This window comes from Coptis chinensis, chromosome 2 (genome assembly GCF_015680905.1).
Source record: "Coptis chinensis isolate HL-2020 chromosome 2, ASM1568090v1, whole genome shotgun sequence".
Classification (NCBI taxonomy): Eukaryota; Viridiplantae; Streptophyta; class Magnoliopsida; order Ranunculales; family Ranunculaceae; genus Coptis; species Coptis chinensis.
Window position 1 is genome coordinate 72,529,893 of NC_141457.1, and position 24,948 is coordinate 72,554,840.

Here is a 24,948-nt window from a genome sequence, read left to right on the forward strand (position 1 = left end):
GCCTTGCACTCGGCAGCGTAGACGTCAGCCATATCTGTCAATGGGAGGTCGATGCTAGGCATTAATTGGACCTCTACCCTGATATTTTGAGGTTCCATTGAATCAGCTGCTTCTGAAAGGTAGGCCAATGCATCGGCGTGCCGAACATCATTCCTTGGTCTTTGCGAAATTGAGATGCGCTCAAATTTTGCAGCGAGATCGCATATCACATCTAAATAAACCGTCATTCGCTCATCTCGTGCTTGATATGACCCTCCAAACTGACAAGTAACTAGCTTAGAATCCGTTACCATATTGATTTCCTTTGCCCCCATTTCGAGCGCCGCTCTCATTCCAAATATTACTGCTTCATATTTGGCTTCATTGGTGGAAGCAGGAAAGCAAAGTCGGACGGACCTTTCGATTCGGCTACCGTTTGGGTCGACTATCACACAACTGATCCCGGACCCCTTCCTATTACTTGAACCATCTGTATACACAACCCACGCCTCGCCTCCGATAAAATTCTCTTCAACGAAATCAGGTTGGCGGTTGGGAAAATCTTGCAGCTATTCTTCCTCTAATAACTCTGGCGAAACCACGATATCTTCTACTGGGAAATCCGCCATCAGAGAAGCTAATGCATGACCTTTTTCTGCAGTGTGAGGCTCATATAAGGTGTGGTAAGCACTTAGATAGCTGGACCAATCAGCGAGGCGGCCAGACTCTTCGGTTTGTCTGAGTGCCTTGCGAAGGGGATATTTTGTATATACTTTAACAACACGTCCCTAAAAATACGGCTTAAGCCTGCGTGCTGCATGCACTAGGGCAAGCGCGATTTTCTCAATTTTAGAATATCTACTCTCTGAGCCAGTCAACATTTTGCTAATGAAGTATATTAGGCGCTCTTCTGGGATTTTCATGAACAATACTGTGCTTACTGCGATCTCAGAAGCTGCCAAATAAATTCCAATATCTTGGCCAGTTTGCAGACTAACCAGGACGGGGGGTGATACCAAGTACGCTTTAATTTCCTTAAAAACCCTATCACAGTCCTCGTTCCAAACTGAGGCACCTTTCAATGTTTGAAAAAATGGCCTGCATTGATCCGAATACTTTGATATAAATCTATTTAGGGCTGCCAAACGACCAGCGAGCCGCTGAATTTCCTTTTTATTCGATGGTGGGGGCATTTCGAGAATGGCCCAAATCTGTTCCGGGTTTGCCTCAATTTCCTAAGAACTTTCCAGACGCTAACCCAAAAGAACATTTCGAAGGGTTCAACTTCAATTTATATCTGACGAGCTTATCGAATACCTCTTGTAAATGTTGAAGGTGGTCGGGTTTTTCTTTAGATTTGACCACCATGTTATCGATGTAAACTTCCATGATACGCCCGATCAGATCGGCAAACATTGTACTCATCATCCTCTGATAGGTGGCAGCTGCATTCTTCAGACCGAATGGCATGACTTGAAAGCAATACAGGCCTTGGTCTGTGACGAATGTCGTGTGCTCCTGGTCCTCCTCATGTAGAGGTATCTGGTTAACCAAAGGAAACGTCCATGAACGACAGACGTTCGAATCCCGAGGTTGCATCGACTAGATCTGAGATGCGAGGTATTGGGTATGGATGCACTGGGCAAGCTTTGTTTAGGTTGGTGAAGTCAATGCAAAGCCTGAGCTTCCCATTTTTCTTTGGAACCACGACGATATTGGATACCCAAGTCGGGTATTCGACGGGCTTAATGAACCCTACTCCCAGCAGTTTACCAATCTCATCATTGACCTTAAATTTTCGCTCGGGAGCCATCCTCCTTGGTCTTTGTCGAACTGGTTTGATTCTCGGGTCAATATCGAGCCTGTGGCAAGCGACATCCGTGTCGATTCCAGGCAAATATTTCTTGATAATCCCATAACAGGTGAATTAGAGCTCTTTTTTCGGTTGGGGGTAAACCGACAATGATGAAAGTAGTTTCGTGACTCTTGACCCCTATCTGAACTTCTTCCAACTGATCGATCAAGGGACCTTCTACAGAGCGTCAAGCTTCTCGTACCTGATAAGCCTAACATTTCTGTAATTGCTATTTGGCATGATCACCCTGGAGGATTGTGTTGCCCCGGACTTCGGATTTCCTGGTATCTTCCAGTGCCAAATCGTGACACTGATGCGACATCATCTGGTCACTGCGGACCTTACAGACTCCTGTTGGCATCGGGAATTTCAATGCCTGGTGGAAGGTGGATACAACAGCTTGATTGGCATGGATCCAATCCCTACCGAAAATTACATTATAACAAGAACCACAATCCACCAGAAGAAAATTTATCCCGACAGATTGATGCCCAACTGTGACAGGGAGATGAACCTTTCCAATAGCATGGGCTGGTTCTCCGTTAAACCCAATGATTGGATTACGGTCTTCTATGATCAGGTCCTCTGACAGTTTCATCCTGGAGTAAGCCTTGGTGAATAACACACTAGATGAGCTTCCTGTGTCGATAAGAACCTTCTGCACCCTAAAGATTCCTATCCATGCAGTAATGACAATAGCGTCATTGTGGGGGTAATAAACCCCCTTTTCGTCGTTCTCAGTGAACTTCAACTCGTGGCCTTCATAGGTCTCAGTATTGATACCTTGGTCAAAAATTGAAACTGTTGACTTGGTAATGATCTTGTACATGACAAAGTTTCAAGCGTGTTTCTATCTTGCGATGACAGCGGGAGACAATATTGACACGTGCGTGGCATACATCGATAACGTTGTGTTCAACCAAGTTGATATGGGTTGACCGAGGTTTATTTTAAACAAACTCAGTAAGCTGTCCATCGTCAACGGGGCGTTGAACTTCTTTCTTTAAAGCTCTGCAGTGATCTGTTTCATGCCCAATATCATTGTGATATCTGCATTTTCGATTTTTATCCCGCCTACCTGTAGGATCTTCTGGTAGCGGCCGAGTTGGCAGTAACATTTTCTTAGTTCTGATTTTTTCGTACAGGTTTGCAAGGCCAAAAGTCAAAGGGGTGAATACCTTTTCATCTAGATTTGGGGCCTTTGTATTATTCTGAGTACTCCTCTTGTTACCTTGATTGGTAAGCTTATCCTTTGTGGAGTCCTTGGAAGCAGGATCTGCGCCATCCTTTCTCTGTCGAGACTTTTGATCATCTTCCACTCGAACGTACCCTTCCACTTGGGTGAATAAATCAGAGAGGGTGGTAGGCGGCTTTCGAGTAAGAGAGTTGTAAAGTCCATCTCTGTCGAAATGCAACGCTTGATGGAATGCCTGTATTGCGAAAGCATCACTTACATCCTGAACTTCGGCATGAAGCTTCCTAAACCGTCGTACCAAACTCTTAATTGTTTCACCTTTCTCCATAGCTAAATTGAACAGTGTGCTCGGACTTTTCTTCGTCTTTATATTGTACTAAAAACGTTCAACGAACTTATCACTGAGCTTGGTAAATGAATCAATTAAACGCGGAGCCAACTTGTTGAACCAGGACAGTGCGTATCCTTTCAACGTTGCTGGAAAAATACGACATATTAACGACTCATGAAATTCCCATAAGGTCATAGCCGCTTGGTAGCTCATGACGTGCTTGTTCGGACAGCCATCCACGTCATCGTAAGTCGGAACAGGGGGCTGTTTGAATACCTCAGGATGAACACAGTCCCTAATGTCATTTACAAAGGGTGAAAATTTCGGACCTCACACAGCCTTTTCCAAGAGTGGATCATCTCGGATGGTTTGGATGGTTTGCCTAGTCACGGCTTGGTTAATTAATTCTTTAACCCTTTGTTCATTCATATTCTCATAGCTGTCTTCATCTTGATTCTCTTCTCTCCAGATCCGTTCATCGCGGGCTAAGATTCGATTGGGATTCGGTCATTGCAGATGTTCGATTCTACCCCACCTTTTGCCTGCCACTTTGTTAGCAGGTAGTGAACTCTCATTCTGATTTGTGCACTGGGATTCATATCTTGATCCGGACACCTCCATGCATGCTGGCATTTCTGAACTGGAACTCAATGCAGTTGTTGGCGTTCCAGATTGTTGTGACTGGTGTGTCCGAGGATTTGTGCCCAAACAATCCCAGACATTGTTTGACTGTGAATGAGTGGGGACCGACACGATAGGGTGGATTTTCCGGCTTTGGCTTGGATCTCTAATGCGACCATTATTATGAATAAGGTTTTGGCCATTGTTAGGATCTTCCCGCTATCTCGGTTAGGCCCTTTGCCTTTTCCTATGTTCAGACAAAGGGGACTCGACCGATTGACGCTCCTCAGGGTCTCTGGGCCGTTTGCTTAGTTGATTTCTCAAACTCTCGTTTTCCGTAACTATTCTTGTTAAAAAAGAGATAAGAGTTGAATCCGATTGGTGTTGTGGGTTCCTGATGGAGGCGTGTGGGTTACCATGTCTGCCTCCCCGGCCCCTTCGAGGACGTCGCGTAGTAGCATTGCGTGTGGGTTCAGTAGGACCATCCCTGACGTGTATTCTGGCAGCTCTTGTGCTCCGCACAACATTGCGGCAAGGGACACATGGATTAGATTCCCGAATTCCTAGTGGCTCCAGAGTGTGTGGAACTGCTTTAGACAGTCTGTTTCTTCCGTTCTGAGAGAAAGATCTACGACGACTCGACTGCCCCACCTCTGTGGTGGTGCCTGGAATAGTCTCCATGTTCTGCCGAGTCGCTACATGCCAATTGGCAGCTTCTGTGTTACTCATCGCAATTTGTTCAGTCATGGTAATAAGGACGTATGAAAAATAAGACCGAGGATATCAGGCTTCAACAGAAGACCACGTGGTCGTGGGTTCGGTCCCCACAGACGATGGCAAAGAATGTCGGGGCAAAAATTTAACCCGACGTTCCCGATGTAATGGTGCTTTCGAAAGCTTGAAAGAGATGGGATTAGGTATTTTGGAGGAAGAGAGACTGCACCAATGTTCTGGTTTCCTACGTACCTAGTAAGGAATTCGGGATCAAGTCTCTTAAAACATAGTTCTGGAGGCTGCAGAAGCCTCCGTATATATAGCAATCTCCTGCCTTGGCAGCCAAGAAAGTGATTATTGGAGATTACCTTTCCTCATGAATCCTAGTATGATCCTATCTAAAATAGGATCATTCCCCAAGATTTCCTTCTATCATTGTGCAAGATCTTATCGGATTGCAATAGGATTTATCGCCTCCGCGGATCGGGTTACTGGATCAGAATTATCCGTACGGATGTCTATCCTTGTGCAAGATCTTATCAGATTGTGCTAGGATTCCTCGCCTCCGCGGATCGGGTTACTGGATCAGAATCATCCGGACGGATTTGATCCATGAACTTGGGCCACCCGGATGGGCCTTGGACCTGTTGTGAACTATGATGGATTAGAGGGCCAGATGATCCAAAAGTGTTTATTTGACCACCACCCGACTAATCCACCACTAGTACCACTCCCGGTCCATGGTCCGAGTACGTTCTGGATCGAAAATATGATATAGGGTACACATAACATCATCCAAAGTATTTTTCCCATTGTTTCTAGGTAATATGTATAGAATATGCAAAGGAAAGTAAGACGATAAGGCTAGTGTGACAAGAGTTCGAAAATTCATAGTACAAAGCAATTCATTTGGGTTTTCTACTTATGGAATAGTTATTTGAAAACAACTCTCAATCCCGATGTTCAAGCACTTACCTAGAAAATAACTTTGAAGATGTAACCCCAAGTACCAGCTGTTTGACGAACATGATCTTTTTTGAGTTACATGCATTTGTATTTTCGTCGTGCGTTGGAGAAGCATACATGCCTTGCTCTGCATCTGAACCCATCCAGGCACCACTAATTTTATTGCGATATTCGTAGCATCCATACACAAAGAGCAAAGACCCAAGCTAGGAGCTAGGATGATAAAACGATATAAACAATATACATGATATACAAAAACAACAATAAAATTAAACCGCATGAATTAATTCAAGACAGCATATTCCAAGAAAATAATACTATGAGCACAGATAGACAATTACATTCAAAGTATTTACTCTGTGTGTGTGTGTGTGTGTGTGTGTGTGTGTTTATAACCGAACATTACTATATGAGCGTGTGTGTGTCAAGATTGAACCAGAAATTGCAAAACAATTAGAAAGTTTGTTTATAATTATCCTCAAAGATGATAGTGTACAAAGCTCCATACTATATACTATATAGAACATATTTGCTACACTTCACATAATAATAAAATTGTGATGTTCAAAAGAGATTATAGAATTGGAATGTCACACCCCAAATTTCCAGAAAATTAAAAATAGGGAATTATCCACATCCTATTCCATCTTCTGAAAATCCAGGATGAAACAAAACCCTAATAACCCATTAACAACCACAATATTAAAATATGAGATCAAATTAAAACCAAACGAACAACTCTTAATGTACAAATTCAAGAATTTACTAAGCCACTCTATTACATCTATTTCAAATCAAAACTTTATACTTCATAAAACTTATACCAGTAAGACTCCAAGAGCGAATCCCAATCAAGCGTCTTCATCCGCTGCATTCCACCGACTATGTTCCCAAGAACACACCCACGTTGTAAAACAAAGCAAACATGGGTCAACAAATTGAATTTGCTGGTATGAGTAGACTAACAACAAAATATATATAATAATCTTTCAAATTAATAAATATAACATTACCAACCATTTCAACTTGGAAGACAATACAGTTCCGTTTTCCAAAACGGCGTGTAGTTTCTTCCCAAGTAAGATTCCACCCCCAATATACAAATTCCAAGAATTTTATATAACAGTACTCATTATTCCCACTTTCCAAAATAACTCACAACATAAATACCACTTACATTCCATTTATTAAATACACATAGGATAATCTAATTAAATATGAGTTTGGTATACCTTACCTTTTAGCCAACACGTCGTCTTAGGGTAGGATATTTACGTCCCTGCAGAAAAGATTAATAGATCCCATCCTGCAAAACAGAGTTAGACATTACAATAAAATGATTTATCTCAGTCAGTCAAATTTCCATTCTTAACCAAACCTCATTTAAGACATTAAAGTCTAATTAATACAACATAGTTCGTCCCGTATATTCGGGAAATACTACTTATCATACCACCTATATCAAGGGTAGTCATTCACATGACATCATTACGTCATAAAGTTTCCAAGTACATAACTATATATCTCAGACTATTACAAGTCATTAATGCTTTCATAATAACATATCATTTTAGAGTCATTCCACAATCACAGAAAAGATCATAAGCATTCAATAATATTATTCCCAGTCACACTTCACATCCATAACCTCACACAAACCACCCCTATATTTCTTTGTAAGAAAGCATATACATCATAATACATAAATATTCATAGGCAATAACTCACTCATACGTAAAATAAATATTTCACTTTGCTTATTAATTATCTTGTTGACTTATTTATAAACAGACTTAACCCAACCTTTAGTTCCTACTCCACGATTTGCACTCCACACATTTGCCAAATCACACATACACGTGTGCCTCTCTCCCACCGAGTATCACTATATCACAGCCATCTCTGGGCTTTCCATACACATAATCACAGCCTCTTTGGCTATAAAATCTCAGGTCATTCATGGCACATTCAATGAATACCTTGGGTCATTCCCGCCACATTCAAGGAAAAGGAAATGTCACTTCCTCCATCTTCTTCTCGACAAAACTAGCCTTGTAGGCCTACCTTCAATTCTATAGTTGTCAATCATAATACTAACGGGCCATTCATGACACATTCAATGAATGCCCTGAGTCATTCCCGCCACATTCAAGGAATACCCAAACCTACATTCCCTTACATTCAAGGAATACGACCAACCCGCAAGGCGAATACCTTAGTTCCTCTCTAGGGCAGTCCAAACTATTGGGTCATTCATGACACATTCAATGAATACCCGGGTCCTTCATGGCACATTCAATGAATATCCATCTATCACATGACATCACAAGTCATAATATCTCATTACCAAATCCTGAGGCGTGGAGAGTTCTAAAGATGTGGGCGACACATTAAAACATTATTATCATTTATAATTATACTAGCATTACTCATGTCAAAACAGACCATACATGCAGAGAGAGTCATTTTTTTAATGCGTCGCCAAGGCAAATCAAGCACTTAAATATCATTGAATGTAAACAGACTTATAATCAAACAAATACAATTTACATAACCACACTCATATACACAATATCGTAAACAAATAGTTCATTAGCCCAAATTCAAGTCCACACACACTAATGTCCAAAACAGATCCACATATACTAAAGTCTATATTCATATACAACTTCTATCTCATACATATATATTTATGTAGTCTCAAAACAACAATAATTTCTAACACAATCACATAGTTATCATACAAACTAATATATATATATATATATATATATATATATATATATATATATAGTGTAGTGTAGTGGCTGCACTTTTGCTCAAAGCTGCCTACGTATCCAAATCTTTCAAGATTGGAATCAAGCCTTCGTAGTTCTTACCAGCCATATAGTCAATGTATAGTTTTTCCTACATTCATCCAAATGACATGTAACTTAAATATTTAGAAACTAAGGTATGTAGATATACTTTTTCATGTAGAACTTGAAGTCCCAACCTCAGCCTATCTAGAAGAAAACTTCGGTCGAAAACGGTAAAAATCCTAATTTTCAGCAAACTAGATTTCTGATGGACTATCTTCCGAATGACACAACTCTTTTCACAGGTATCCAAACGCATCGAGGCTTTTTGTGTTGAAAAGCTGACACACAGAACTTACTTTCTCATGTTTTATAAAAATACTTAATCTCATTCTAAATGTTCGATAACTAAGCTCGAACACAGTGCGCAGAAACTGATTTCTGACGCACTGTTTTCTGCCAGTCAAACTTCCAAATACCATAATTAATTCCACGGGTCTCGGAATGCGATAAGGCCAACTGGAATAGAAAAAAGATTTCCAAATCTTACTTTTTTATGTTTTATAAAAATTCTAACTCTCACCCTAACTATTTTAAAACTGGACCCGAACACAGTGTGCAGAAATGGAATTCTGACGCACTGTTTTCTGTCAACCAAACTTCCTGACATTATAGTTGTCTCTACAGACCTCAGAATGCATCGAGTCTAATTGGGTTGGAAAGAAGACTCAGAAAACTCACTCTTTAATGTTTTGGCGAGAGTTTGAATCGGAACCTAACTATGTGAAAAAGTGGTTTGAAAACAGGCACAGATTCGGATTTCTGCAGTCAGAAAATTCTGACGTATTAACTTCCGAACACCGTAACCATATCCACAAACCTAGGAATGCAACGAGGTCAATCGGGTTGAAAAGCAGACTTCCAGACCTTACTTTTTCGTGTTTTAAAAAAAAAACTAGTTCACGCTCTAACTAAACCAAAATTGAGCTCGAAGTCAGACCAGCGCTAACCTTTCTTAAAATTTAAGCAAATATATTCTTACCTTCAATAATTGTTTTCACATCAGCTATAGCTATACCGAACTTTTACATACTCATAAGAATCAAAGATTCAAATATATATTAAGGGCTTCCAAATAATTAATGCCCTATAGACCACCAACGACAATACAAGCAAACCCATATATACTAGAGTGTAGAGAGAATCCATGTCAGACCAGAAGTAAAACTATACTCACATGTAATCAATTCCTTGGATCTATATGGACACACTTTTTCTTGGATTTTATAACTGTTTTGTACTTTTGTAGAATCTATATTATGACAGTCCATTTATGTCAGAGAGCATTTAAACTATAACAAAAAATAGTGACTCCATGAAGAAGGAATTGAATTGCTTGATAAAACTTTCAAGTCTGTAAACACATAACTAGAATAAACAATTATTGTCAATCAACTGTATATATAAAGTTAATCTACTCACTCGTGATACGCTCCTGTTGCCAGCAAATCCCCCAGCAAGAAACATCCATTTCTTCTTTGAGTAAAACTCTCTCTCTCTCCACTCAAGCACTCTCCCCCAGTAAACACTCCTTTTCCTTTTCTCTTGTACGTCTCTCTCTGTTTTTTTTTTTTTTTTTTTTAAAAAACAACCAACAAAAAGGAGAGTTCGTTTGGAACCAAACCCCTCTAACTCTCCCACATTTTTATCTTATCTTATTTTATCTTTATCTTTTTCTTATCTTTTTAATATTATTATATTTTTTTAAAAAAATCCTAATAAATAGGGGAAAAAAAGAAAATAAATGGGGTGTTATAATATACACACCTTAATGGAATCTCGTCCCGAGATTCTAGGAAAGAGAGTAGATCAACCAAGCAAACACTATGCCAAACAATAAATCTTCAAAGACTCTAAACTTAATGGTTTATATCCCAACAACTAAGCTTCAAGAAATAATCTAAAATCTGCCAACAAAATTAATTAAACACGTTATTTATAGCTTGCACCCAAAGGTCATAGTAAACAAATATTAAAAAAATATAAGTGTATACCCAAGTATACACACTTTAAAAGGAATACACGTATACAATATCATATAATCTTACATGTAGACATACATAAATACAAACCACATAATGAGATGCACCATCCTTTAAAACAATGTATAAGACCAAAATCCAAAATGAGAACAAAACAAACATGAAAACAACATTGAAGCTTAACACAAAAAAGAAACACTCTTACCACCCATTACCAAAATCCGAGGATCACCTAGACCTTCTCATTCTAGGCTAACCTAAGCTCTGATACCAAACTGTCACACCCAAAGTTTCCAGAAAATTAAAAATAGGGAATTATCCACACCCTATTCCATCTTTTGAAAATCCAGGATGAAACAAAACCCTAATAACCCATTAACAACCACGATATTAAAATATGAGATCAAATTAAAACCAAACGAACAACTCTTAATGTACAAATTCAAGAATTTATTAAACCACTCTATTACATCTGTTTCAAATCAAAACTTTATACTTCATAAAACTTATACCAATAAGACTCCAAGAGCGAACCCCAATCAAGCGTCTTAATCCGCTGCATTCCACCATCTATGTTCCCAAGAACACACCCACGTTGCAAAACAAAGCAAACATGGGTCAGTAAATTGAATTTGCTGGTATGAGTAGACTAACAACAAAATATATATAATAATATTTCAAATTAATAAATATAATATTACCAACCATTTCAACTTGGAAGACAATATAGTTCTGTTTTCCAAAACAGCGTGTAGTTTCTTCCTAAGTAAGATTCCACCCCCAATATACAAATTTCAAGAATCTTATATAACAGTACTCATCATTCCCACTTTCCAAAATAACTCACAACATAAATACCACTTACATTTCATTTATTAAATGCACATAGGATAATCTAATTAAATATGAGTTTGGTATACCTTACCTTTTAGCCAACACGTTGTCTTAGGGTAGGATATTTACGTCCCTGCTGAAAAGATTAATAGATCCCCTCCTGCAAAACAGAGTTAGACATCATAATAAAATGATTTATCTCAGTCAGTCAAATTTCCATTCATAACCAAATCTCATTTAAGACATTGAAGTCTAATTAATACAACATAGTTCGTCCCGTATATTCGGGAAATACTACTTATCATACCACCTATATCAAGGGTAGTCATTCACATGACATCATTACGTCATAAAGTTTCCAAGTACATAACTATATATCTCAGACTATTACAAGTCATTAATGCTTTCATAATAACATATCATTTTAGAGTCATTCCACAATCACAGAAAAGATCATAAGCATTCAATAATATTATTCCCAGTCACACTTCACATCCATAAACTCACACAAACTACCTCTATATTTCTTTGTAAGAAAGCATATACATCATAATACATAAATATTCATAGGCAATAACTCACTCATACGTAAAATAAATATTTCACTTTGCTTATTAATTATCTTGTTGACTCATTTATAAACAGACTCAACCCAACTTTTAGTTCCTACTCCACGATTTGCACTCCACACATTTGCCAAATCACACATACACGTGTGCCTCTCTCCCACCGAGTATCACTATATCACAACCATCTCTGGGCTTTCAATAAATACCTTGGGTCATTCCCGCCACATTCAAGGAATACCAATCATAACACTAACGGGCCATTCATGGCACATTCAATGAATGCCCTGAGTCATTCCCGCCACATTCAAGGAATACCCAAACCTACATTCCCGTACATTCAAGGAATACGACCAACCCGCAAGGCGAATACCTTAGTTCCTCTCTAGGGCAGTCCAAACTATTGAGTCATTCATGACACATTCAATGAATACCCGGGTCATTCATGGCACATTCAATGAATACCCATCTATCACATGACATCACAAGTCATAATATCTCATTACCAAATCCTGAGGTGTGGAGAGTTCTAAAGATGTGGGCAACACATTAAAACATTATTATCATTTATAATTATACTAGCATTACTCATGTCAAAACAGACTATACATCCAGAGAGTCATTTTCGCACGTCAAGGCAAATCAAGCACTTAAATATTATTGAATGTAAACAGACTTATAATCAAACAAATACAATTTACATAACCACACTCATATACGCAATATCGTAAACAAATAGTTCATTAGCCCAAATTCAAGTCCACACACACTAATGTCCAAAACAGATCCACATATACTAAAGTCTATATTCATATACAACTTCTATCTCACACATATATATTTATATAGTATCAAAACAACAATAATTTCTAACACAATCACATAGTTATCACACAAACTAATATATATATTATAGATATAGTGTAGTGTAGTGGCTGCACTTTTGCTCAAAGCTGCCTACGTCTCCAAATCTTTCAAGATTGGAATCAAGCCTTCGTAGTTCTTACCAGCCACATAGTCAATGTATAGTTTTTCCTACATTCATCCAAATAACATGTAACTTAAATATTTAGAAACTAAGGTATGTAGATATACTTTTTCATGTAGAACTTGAAGTCCCAACCTCAGCCTATCTAGAAGAAAACTTAGGTCGAAAACGGTAAAAATTCTAATTTTCAGCAAACTAGATTTCTGATGGACTATCTTCCGAATGACACAACTCTTTTCACAGGTATCTAAACGCATCGAGGCTTTTTGTGTTGAAAAGCTGACACACAGAACTTACTTTCTCATGTTTTATAAAAATACTTAATCTCATTCTAAATGTTCGATAACTAAGCTCGAACACAGTGCGCAGAAACTGATTTCTGACGCACTGTTTTCTGCCAGTCAAACTTCCAAATACCATAATTAATTCCACGGGTCCCCCTCAGAATGCGATAAGGCCAATTGGAATAGAAAGAAGACTTCCAAATCTTACTTTTTTATGTTTTATAAAAATTCTAACTCTCACCCTAACTATTTTAAAACTGGACCCGAACACAGTGCGCAGAAACGGAATTCTAACGCACTATTTTCTGTCAACCAAACTTCCCGACATCATAGTTGTCTCTACAGACCTCGGAATGTGTCGAGTCTAATTGGGTTGGAAAGAAGACTCAGAAAACTCACTCTTTTATGTTTTGGCGAGAGTTTGAATCGGAACCTAACTATGTGAAAAAGTGGTTCGAAAATAGGCACAGGCAGTCAGAAAATTCTGACGTATTAACTTCCGAACACCGTAGCCATATCCACAAACCTCGGAATGCAACGAGGTCAATCGGGTTGAAAAGCAGACTTCCAGACCTTACTTTTTCGTGTTTTCTAAAAAAACTAGTTCACACTCTAACTAAACCAAAATTGAGCTCGAAGTCAGACCAGCGCTAACCTTTCTTAAAATTTCAGCAAATATATTCTTACCTTCAATAATTGTTTTCACATCAGCTATAGCTATACCGAACTTTTACATACTCATAAGAATCAAAGATTCAAATATATATTAAGGGCTTCCAAATAATCAATGCCCTACAGACCACCAACGACAATACAAGCAAACCCATATATACCAGAATGTAGAGAGAATCCATGTCGGACCGTATAAAACTATACTCACATGTAATCAATTCCTTGGATCTATACGGACACACTTTTTCTTGGATTTTATAACTGTTTTGTACTTTTGTAGAATCTATATTATGACAGTCCATTTACGTTAGAGAGCATTTAAACTTTAACCAAAAATAGTGACTCCATGAAGAAGGAATTGAATTGCTTGATAAAACTTTCAAGTCTGTAAACACATAACTAGAATAAACAATTATTGTCAATCAACTGTATATATAAAGTTAGTCTACTCACTCGTGATACGCTCCTGTTGCCAGCAAATCCCCGAGCATGAAACATCCATTTCTTCTTTGAGTAAAACTCTCTCTCTCTCTCTCCACTAAAGCACTCTCCCCTAATAAACACTCCTTTTCCTTTTTCTCTTGTACGTCTCTCTCTGTTTTTTTTTTTTTTTTTTTTTTTTTCCTTTTTTCAAAAACCAGAAAAACCAACAAAAAGGAGAGTTCGGTTGTAACCAAACCCCTCTAACTCTCCCATGTTTTTATCTTATCTTATTTTATCTTAACCTTTTCTTTTCTTTTTAATATTATTATAATTTTTTAAACCCTAATAATTAGGGAAAACAAAGAAAATAAACGGGGTGTTATATGGAACTAAAAAGGTTTGTTGCTCTCCAATTAACATGCATTTTATCAAAACAAATGTGAAGAGAGAGTTTTCTTACTGAGTGTAGAAGTAAGAAATGTCACCACCATCAACAACAACATTGACAATTAGCAACACCAGAAGTAAAAAGAATGCAGCACCCCGGCAAGCCAAAAGGCAAGTAGGGTGGTTTTTTCAAACATGGTTTCCAGGCGCACCTGACAGACAAAAAAGGCGGTTCTTCTCACTGTCCTATGCTATTCCATTTAAAACATCAATCTCCTGGTATGCATGAACTTTTCCAATGTCAACATAGAGGCAACAAAGCATAAAAATTGATTTATTTTATGCTAAATTCTAATCATATTAGTTTTATGAAAGTTTTTAAAATTGCATGATACTTAATCGGTTTTAAAACCGTAGAATAAGCAAACAGGTCGGTAAACTTCTATAAAGTATATGGAGAAAGTTTCTCAAAAAATAAAAACCCCATACTATAAAACTTAAAGAATAATAGACATTGAAGAGAAAACCAATCATAACAAACCTTAGACTGGGTATGAGAATCCATCCAAGTACAGTCCCATCTTTAGGTGAAATTTTAGCAATGCAGTCAGTCGACACCATATAACAGAAAAGTGTCCTTAAGGACTAATTATCAGATAGGAATAAAACATATTTAAATCGCTTATATAATATAACTCAAAGGCAAACCAATAGTGCAAGTTCTGAATTTGGAGCAATAGGAGCATAATGACAAAAAGGTAGTTATGCAGAAAACTAAAGCTGTGATCGACTCAATTAGTATACTTTTATTGCAATGACAATGACTTTGTATGTAAAATTGTCGATGTAAAGCTCTTTAAGGTAAATTTAAAAGAGAGCCAACAAATGCAGTTGTGGTAGGATAAGGTGGGGAAAGTGTGGGGCTGAATATGAAAATTGTTATTGCCTATAATGTTTCTTCGATCTTGTTCGTCTTCAAAATTCCAAGGTGTTCTTAACTTTCAAACCTATGTAGAGATTAACAATGGCATGTAAAAATGGATGTCTTGAAATAAATGGTGGGTATGTGAATGCATCCAATTAGAACAGTTATAAAAATACCAAAGCAATTGAACAATTAAATGATTAAGCAATCAATTATACACTTAAACAAATGAATGAATAAAAAGAATGAAAATAAAAACAATTATAAATAACACCAAAACAATGAACAATTAAATCAATTAATGATTAGAAATAAAGTGAAATCTCACCGTTGTATAGAAGTGGAATCCAGAGAACAGTTAAAGATCAAATAGATAATAACCGAGTGCAAATTGTCCATTTCTTACAGAGTTCAGTAATTAGTAACATTGATCGTTAGTGAATGGAGCACTAACAATAGATAATTAATAAGAAAAAGAACAGGAAGAAAAACAGTTCTTGCACAGTTTAGCTAGTAGGACTTATTGTATTCACTGAGGTGTGCATACCTCAGGGACAAAGGTTCAATCATAGAATGCACTACATATCAGAAGTGCTTGGCACGAAGTTATGATTTCAAATGAATACCACGCTTAAAGTATTGCTCTATGAATAGCACCTAGCTGCACATAGGATCCAATACGTAGGTGTTAAACTCAATGAGATAATAAAATTGGCAATAAAAAAGGTAGACAGTTATTAATAAGAGAAATGGTAGTTTACGTCCAACAGTCACACTTGGAAAGGGACATGTAACCGACAAACAATGAGAAAGAAAGATAGAATTAAAGAGGAATTGGATTTACTTACACCATAAAAGATGACGATTCCCGAGAAGCATTATTGCGATTGGGATTTAATTGAACTGAACACATCAGTGTAAACCACATTTCTAGTGAAAGTGCCCATGTGACCTTATTGATATCCTTTTTTAACTAACACCTTGGCAGTATGTCTTGATACGCCTCTTGAGAGGGCCACGTAGAGTTGGCCATGAATGAAAACATGTTCGGGTAAGTAAAAAATTATAATTACAAAAATTATCAAAGAAATAAATAAAAAAGTAATGAAGTTGAATAGTGTTCTTGCTACTCATGCCAATTATGGGTACAAGAATCATACACATAAAAACACCGAAAAAAACACATAAATAAACTTTAAAAATAATGAGTCCTACCCTAAACAACAAATATAAGCAACGCTAAAATTATAATCAAACAAATTATCAAAAAAATAAGTTAAACAATGGAGTTGAATGGTGTACTTGCTGCTAATGCCAATGGTCAATAATCCAACTTTCGAAAAGTTTTATTTATATGCCATCCCTTTGCTTCGTCTTTTCACCAAAAAGAACGCACAAACTAATTTTAAAACTGGACATATTGAACAAAATTCATCAATGTAACTGTAGCAATAGATAACGTTTCACAATAGATAACGTTTCAATCAATAATGCAGAACTCTGTCACAATATTGCAGATATTTATTGCTTTAGTAAGAAGTACTATGAAAAAAACAAACCAATCCAAAGAGTAGGACGCCCTGCATCAAGTAAATTATTTTTATTCCCTTGTAAAATTTTTATTTGTGTGATTTTGACACCGTACCACTTGGTAGCAATTCTTGAACGAATTTGGCCCAAATTGAATTGCGCTTCTACTATTGAGGATATTTAATATGAAAGTTGACTCACAACTATTGTTGATTGAGATGGTTTTACATTTTCGATTTACATTACAATAACGCATGAACGAAATTGTCTAATTATAATAAAACATGAAGGAAAATGTCCAAAAAAAATAATTATGAGTTGGAGAGTTTCTTACCGCAATCAAATTCACCAAGTTTCCACAATCAAATACTGTATATTAGAACAGATTGATAGCGATGGCGAGAAGAGTTCGAAGGAGAGAAAGAGGGGAGACGAGGAGAGACTGAACGGAGAGAGAGAGAGGAAAAATCGAGAAACGTAGAGAATTCTCTATTATGAGCGGAATGACGTTTCTGCCTTTGTCACTACAACAGAGCATGGTTTTAGCAGCGCCATATCCCATCGCTAAAGGTGCCTTTGAGCGTGGCAAAAGATCTGTCGCAACGCACCAGATGGCGTTGCAAAGGCGTGGCTAAAAAGTGCGTTTCAAATACTCAAATGCAACGCCAAAAGTGGCGTGGCAAATGTTCCTAGTTTGTTGCGACACCTATGGGCGCTGCTAATACACTAATTCCGTTGCTACTTCATTTATGAAAATTAAATTAATTGCAAATTTATTTCAAACTATTTGCAGCGCTTGGCGTCACAAAAAAGAGCTTGTAACAACTAGGATGGCGTTGCAAAAGTGATACCTTTAGTTGCACAACTAGGCATCGCAAAAGGCAACCTTTTGCTACACAATTTCCGTTGTGGAAAGTTTGAATTTTTAGCTGTACATTTGGCGTTGCAACAGACGTCCATAAATTTAGCGACACACCAAGTGTGGCAAAAAGTGATTACGTTACAGTAGAATCAAATTTTTTAGCTACACCACAATTGTTGCAAATGATATAAATTCCAGAAAAGCACACGCTTTATTTGGGACGCATTTAGCATTACAAATGGTGCAATTCATATATATACCTGTACATTTTCATTTACATAATCCCTCCCAAAACAATTTTTATAGAACACAGTAACCCTATAGCAATTCACCACAAATCATAACAAAATGAATTTTATTACTAAATCATTCAATACAAAAGATCTTAAAGAATTCACATAACTATTTTTTGTGAAAAAATATCGTCTCACATAATCTTAACAATGTTCAACTAAATTTAGACGAATTATTCAAAACTAAAATTCCACAAATAATGTCTATAACATGCTAATTTGAGCAGCATCCACTCGGAGCTTCTTCTTGATTCTACTATTTCTGGCAACCAATCGACCAATCTGGCACAACAAATTAAAAAAAAAAAATCACTTTAGTAAATTTATTAGAAATATTAATAAACCTAACATACACAAGTTGGCAATGCATGTGAAACTATGCACCTCCTATATGCGTGCGTAAATTGGTGCCCATAGCCAAAAGCTTAGAAAGAACTTATCAAAGTTATAACTCGATCATATTCATGAAGGTACAGATCAAATAAGAAGACAAAAATAGCCAAAAGCTAATGGATTTTGAACTAAATTGTACATGTAAATGCCAAACCATTAAAAAACCTCGTGTCATAAAGTTATCACCAATGAAACAAGAAAATAAGCAAGGCTAAACATCAAGTAAATCAAGCAAACAAGCTCAACTACAAAAAGCAGTTCCAACAGATGGCAGAGTCAGATGTAAAGGTATCGAGCGTGGGATGCTTCCTGTATACTCAAAATAAAAGGACTCAAATAAGAGCTGTGGGCATAGCAGCTCATTCCCAACTTCAGGCACAACATAAGAGGGAGGTGTGGTATAAGAGGGAGTTGCTACATGCATTGGTTTGACTCAATAACTGCTTTCTTATCGTTAGAACACATTTTTGACCTTATTGGTCCCATCTATCATTAGAGTCTGAAAACGAGATATTTCTCGTTGTAGAAATGGGCTTCTAGCTCGTTTAGGGCTTCAGTTGTCCTTCACTCTATTACCTTCTATTCGAAGTCTCGTTTAGGGCCCGTAGACATGCAGTAACCTGGCTCCGTTAACTCTTGGCTATAGCTTGCGGATACGGTGGCACTCCTCAACGAGCATCGAAGCCAAGATATCACTGCTGTGTACTGTGATGTTAAACCCATACCCCTAGACTGGTAAGTTAAGATAGAATATCCCTTAGGGGTTGACTTATCCTTTTCTTGCCCTAACCTAGGCTTGTGTGGAACCTGTACTCAAAGTAAACCTATTTGTCCGACAGGACAGACAGTCCGGAGAGAACAAGAACAATCCGGAGCTACATACATTCTTTTACTCGTTCACTGACTCTCAATGGATTACTCCCTTCGCCTTTTTGGGGCTATGTGAGTCATCCTTGGAGTCCGTACCAAAGCTTTCTAGAGGTGCCTATAAGGAAGTGGAAATAAATAGGATGATTCTAGCCGTAGTTTATTGGCTGTTAGGTCGGTGAAACTGTCCCTGTAGCTAAAGGCAGTAGTTCGCATTCTAGTTCTATTTTTGTAGACCAGATGGGACCTCAACTTGGTTTCCAAAAAGCAACCGACTCTTTCCAGGTCTAGTGCGGAAGCAGAGTACAAGGCACTCGCCCTTACTACCTCTGAACTGTTATGGCTTTCTTACTTGCTACGCGCTCTACCGGCCGTGTAGCGGTTTTTGCTCCAGCTCCAGGTGCAGGGGAAAAATCCAGGTGCTGTTACTTTTTGAGTTCGAGCAGATTGAAAGGCAGGGCCAAAGCCCGTTGATTAACCAGATCTACCGAAAGCAAAGGCAGCTTACCCCGCATCTTAACAAGCAGCTAAGGCAGAAACCCCATTAACCCATAACGTCTTTCTCTTTCTCCAAATTCCAGAGTTGTCTACAGTGACATAGCTTGATCCAAAACCATAAGCGAAGGCATCAGGAGGAAAAACTTTTTGTTAGGGTGATTCTGGGCTCCCGAATAAGCGAGTCGCTATCTGATCCATGAAAACCACATCATATAGTTGGACTATAGATTCTCTTCCCCCAACAAACATGCACTTTTCAGAGTTGCCGTTGCCCAGGTGGCGTTGGTGGTATCGTATATAAGATCACGCCTAGTTTTAGGAAGGGCTTTCCCTCATCTAAATGGTGGTGTGTTCTCATCTTTTGAAAGAAAGATGTACAGTGGCGGTCTTCTCGTCAATCTTCGGAGATGAGCTAGGCACTTGCTACAGGGCGACCGACCGAGACTCTACTCTGGTAGCTGAGCTTCTTTACTGTCTCTTGTGCTGGTTGTTCAATACTCCCATCAATCAATGGAACGTAGTGCGGTAGCTCTGCCATCTGCAGCGCAGGAAGGATAAGAGCAATTAATCGGCCGATATAATATCTTTTTTGATTCCACAACCAGTGCCTCTATCGAAAGAGAACAAGTCACCTATTCCATCCCCAGTTCTTTCTCTGCTCGTGGGATAGGAATGAATGAAGAAAATGATGATCGATGCTTCCGCTCTTGGCAATACCGCTGTGGTTGAATCACTATCCGGTGCTCTCTTTTTGTTTGCAAGAAAAGAAGGAGTGCTGCTCTTCTGAGATGCTATTTCATCCGGTCCTATGTTTGCAATTGAATCACCAACCGCTACCGGTACACTAACCGCAGCAGCTATTGAAGAAGCAGTTGGAGGAATAACCGGCCGCTAGAAAGGGAACTGATTCCCTAACTGCTGTTGGTGTTATATCAGAACCGCTCTTACTCTTTCTGGTGGTTCACTCAGTTAACCAATAGTCGAATCAATGGAAAACTCCTTCTTCAACCAGTACCCGCCGTTGATGCAATAACCGGTCTTGTTGGAATTGAATCAGAATATGCCCAGAAGGAACTGTTTTGGGCACCAGAGCAAGGAGATACAGCTTGAGCTCACCTCTCACTCTCTCACTCTTTGACGGACAAACTCTCTACGTTCGTACCTGCAGCTAACAAGTCAGAAGTGTCCCCTGAGTCCTAATTTAGACAAGAATTGTTCTTTATCTGCATTATCCAACAGCCCATAGACGCTTGGGAAAACCTACTTGAAACTAGAGTTCACACCTATAAAAGGGAAAGAAAGAGTGAAAGCACCCTTGCTGTGCTGAACGGTATTTCCCGCATGCACTTTCGTGATGCGTAAACCGCTATGGTATGGTTTGAAGAGGCTGCGCAAAGTAGAGGGGCGAGGGTCGATGCAGAGGCAAAGACAAGCTTTTGCCGGCGCGTAATGCTCTGAGAATCCCAAGTCGATCTGAGAGATTACAAAGTTGAGAAACATGACCGCGACAGAGGAGGCTGCTGCTGCTGCCTTTCGTCGCGCTTCGATCTGGCTGCTATGGCTGAAGCTAAATCAGTTGTCACTCCTTTGGCTCCTCACTTCAAACTCTCTGGGGTCGTGTTATCCACTCCTTCATCAAGGTTAGGTCGACCAGACCAGGATCGAGTCGAGTACGACCCAACTCTAGAGGCGAACCGGGAAAAGGATGCTCCACCTCGCCGATCGTTTATGCCCATATATACACCCTCTTACTTCTATACTATAGGCTAGGCTTCGATCAAAGTGTGTTGAGCTTGCTGAACGGTATGTCCCGCATAAGACAATAGAATAGGTGGATTTTAGATGCCGATGCGTTTCGGCTTTCGCTGGTCTCCAGTGTGGACTGCTTCCTCGGTGAGAACTAGTCGCAACCCGTTTTATAAGGAGAACATAATATGGTTGTTCTCCTTTTCGGTTTTATAACTAGCCGGACCGGTTATCCCGTGTGAGATAAGGCGCTTCCAAATGATGGCGATCGATGTAAAGGTATCGGGCGGGATTTCGACACATTCTTGCATATCCAAGATGCACCAAGAAAACAACACAAGTATCGGTGAACGATACACCCGTATAAAAAAGGCATGTTACACACCTCATTACCGCCTCTAAGCTAGTGGGTGGATCATGCTGATGTCCCAAGGCCCTTTCCAAGCGGTTGGAAGCCCTTCTTATGACAATACATCGACGATTATGACATTACTTATAATAGGCGATGATATATAACTACTACGCAGATCGGTAAAGATTTAGATTTTTGAACCACTATGAACAAGAAGTAAAAATCTCAATGAAGAAATTAAATCCGAGAGGGCATCTTCAAATGGCTATATCCTAGGAATTAAGCACCACGATCGTTGCTCATTTCCCGGGGTGACCGACTCGACTCACACAAATGGGGAAAAAATGGCTTGTGAGAGCACACGAGATTTCACACAACAACAAGTTAATAATTATAATAAAATAGAAAAAGGAAACACATGCATAGACGCGTCCAAAATTAAGTGCATTAAAAAATCCAAATTTCTAAATAATTAGGCACCAAAACTCATCAAGAGGATTGAAACTAAAGTTTTCTTTTCCATTTCCTTTGAATTGATCAAAGATGTATGAAAAAGCTCTCCCGAAAGTAAAATGTGAGTTCATTGAGAGATTACCCCTAGAGTCGAATCGTGTTTCAACATATCGGGTTAAAAACAAAACGTGTTGTGAGAAGTGCAAACCGGAGATAACACCAAAATAATGTCCAAAGTCTACCCATTGCAAACATCATGCAAATTGTGGCTTTTAAGCGTCTGAAAACAAACTAATCAACAAGGGCCCTCTTGAAGTAGAATCAATATATTGTGATGTATCTCGAAAAGATGAAAGAAGGCATTAGAAACTTGATATGGAAATCAAGGTAGGATAGGTTGACTGAAATTCTACCAGAATACAAGCTCACTATGTTCCTGATTTGCATTGGTTCTAAAAGTTACAAAAGATGTTCAAACATGCTACTCCTATACTGACGCCAATACAGAGAGGGAGGGCAATGTTTTATTGCATTATCCAAATGCCACAAAATAACAATTTAGTACCCTATTTTTTTTTTTGGACAATTTAGTACCCCGTTAAAGAATGATCACAAAAGGTAAAATAAGACCCAAATATTGCAATTATATGCATGAAAATGTCAAATTTAGTTCTTTACGTATTGATAGCATCTCTACTACTATGGATATAGCACTAAGGACATAATCAAAATCAATATAGAAGCATGTTTCCATTATAAGGAGAACAGAATATGGTTGTTCTCCTTTTCGGTTTTATAACTAGCGCTTTGGGACTGGTTATCCCGTGTGGGATAAGGCGTGTCTACTTTCTCCTACGTCAGATCGAAGTAATTCGGCTCTGGGGAGAATCTGGCCGTTTTCACATGCCAATCGAGAATGGGCTAACTACCTATATAGAGGCTGCAAAGGAAGCATAGGGGGCAGAAGCTGATGCAAAGGCAGCACAATTTCATTAAAATAAAAATAAAAAAATGTCATACAATATCTAAGGAACTATGGCACTGGTTATCTGACGTCTTAAAGGTTCAGACACACCAAGCTTTCAAGGAATTATCAATGCCTCGATGTGTACACCTAATTGTCAATCATATATCCCTAATTATGTGAAAAAAGAAAAAAAAACCAATACATCATTAACAGAAGATAAGATACCAATATTTCTTACTTGCTTAAAGTTCTCAAACTACGTACCATTGAGAACCTCCACTGAACTGTAGCATCCAAGCCTCCATCCTAGCTTGAACGGCTAAAACCTCTTCCAATTTAGTTCTTTGGGATACCATTTCAGCAGTGAGCTCATCATTACGTTTTTCAGCTTCCTCAGCCCTCGTCCTTTGTACTTCCTCTTCAAAGATCGCTCCTTTGCACTTCCTCCTCTAAGTGAATGGATCTCATCCTTCTAGCTGATGGTGGCATGACACCATGCCCAAGGCCTTTATAATATCCAGATCTTACACCCAATACTGTACTAAAAATTTCATCCTCAGTCTTTGGCTCACCACCTTCTGCTTCAGACTCAACTTTAAGTTGTCGCATCCGGTTATGTAAGTTTAAACTAGGGATAAATATATGAAATTAAAGTGCAATGGTAAAAACAAGTAAGAGTCATTTAACTTACATAATTTTCCTGAGCTACAGGACTAGTCCATCCCTTACTACTAAAGTGGGTTCGACGGTAGAATTCAATCTTTCCCACAGTTTGTTGGGTTTTGAGTCAGCTTGAAAAATATTTGAAAACGATAATTTATTTTAAATAATAGTACACAACTCCAAAGCAACATAAATTATGTAAATAAAAAATATACCGATTCCTCGAAGAAATGTAGAAATGACTTTGAACCAACACAATGGTTTGTTGAGAGCTTTTGTCGATTACTGAATTTCGCTTTCGCTAATTTTTCAAGTAAAATGAATATTGTATTACAAGTTGTATTTGAATAATATAATCATATAATCAGTGGCTCATTGGACTCAACTTTGAACTAAGATGGGATAAATGTAAAGAGCTGCATTATTGCCTAATCTCAAGTCAAGAGGAAAACAAAGGGTCTCAAAATTTTTAATAAAAAAAAATTAGAACAATCCTTTCCTTGGAACATAGCCAGACTACCACTTCAACCTCAAAAATATAATTATATCCTCTTCTAGATTTCCTTAATTTCCTCAAAACACATGAAACCAATCACAACAATAACCAGCCAACAATAACCATTTAAAGGAGACTAATAAGTAAACTATCATACCTTGAAATCTTCCCTTCAAAACCAATCACAAAGAAGCATCCCATTTATCTTGCCACGCCACTATAAGGATTTAAATGGAGTGCCACTGCAT

General features: G+C 38.3%; 2 protein-coding genes across 2 annotated transcripts; both read right to left on the minus strand.

The window, feature by feature from the left end:
• Window positions 1–2,063: 2,063 nt before the first annotated feature.
• On the minus strand, window positions 2,064–2,663 carry LOC147517643 (uncharacterized). The gene has a single exon (XM_086593663.1). It carries the CDS (start codon window positions 2,661–2,663, stop codon window positions 2,064–2,066), a length of 600 nt encoding a protein of 199 aa, XP_086449789.1.
• A 121-nt stretch (window positions 2,664–2,784) lies between these two features.
• On the minus strand, window positions 2,785–3,357 carry LOC147517644 (uncharacterized). Its single transcript, XM_086593664.1, has one exon. It carries the CDS (start codon window positions 3,355–3,357, stop codon window positions 2,785–2,787), a length of 573 nt encoding a protein of 190 aa, XP_086449790.1.
• Window positions 3,358–24,948: the final 21,591 nt, after the last annotated feature.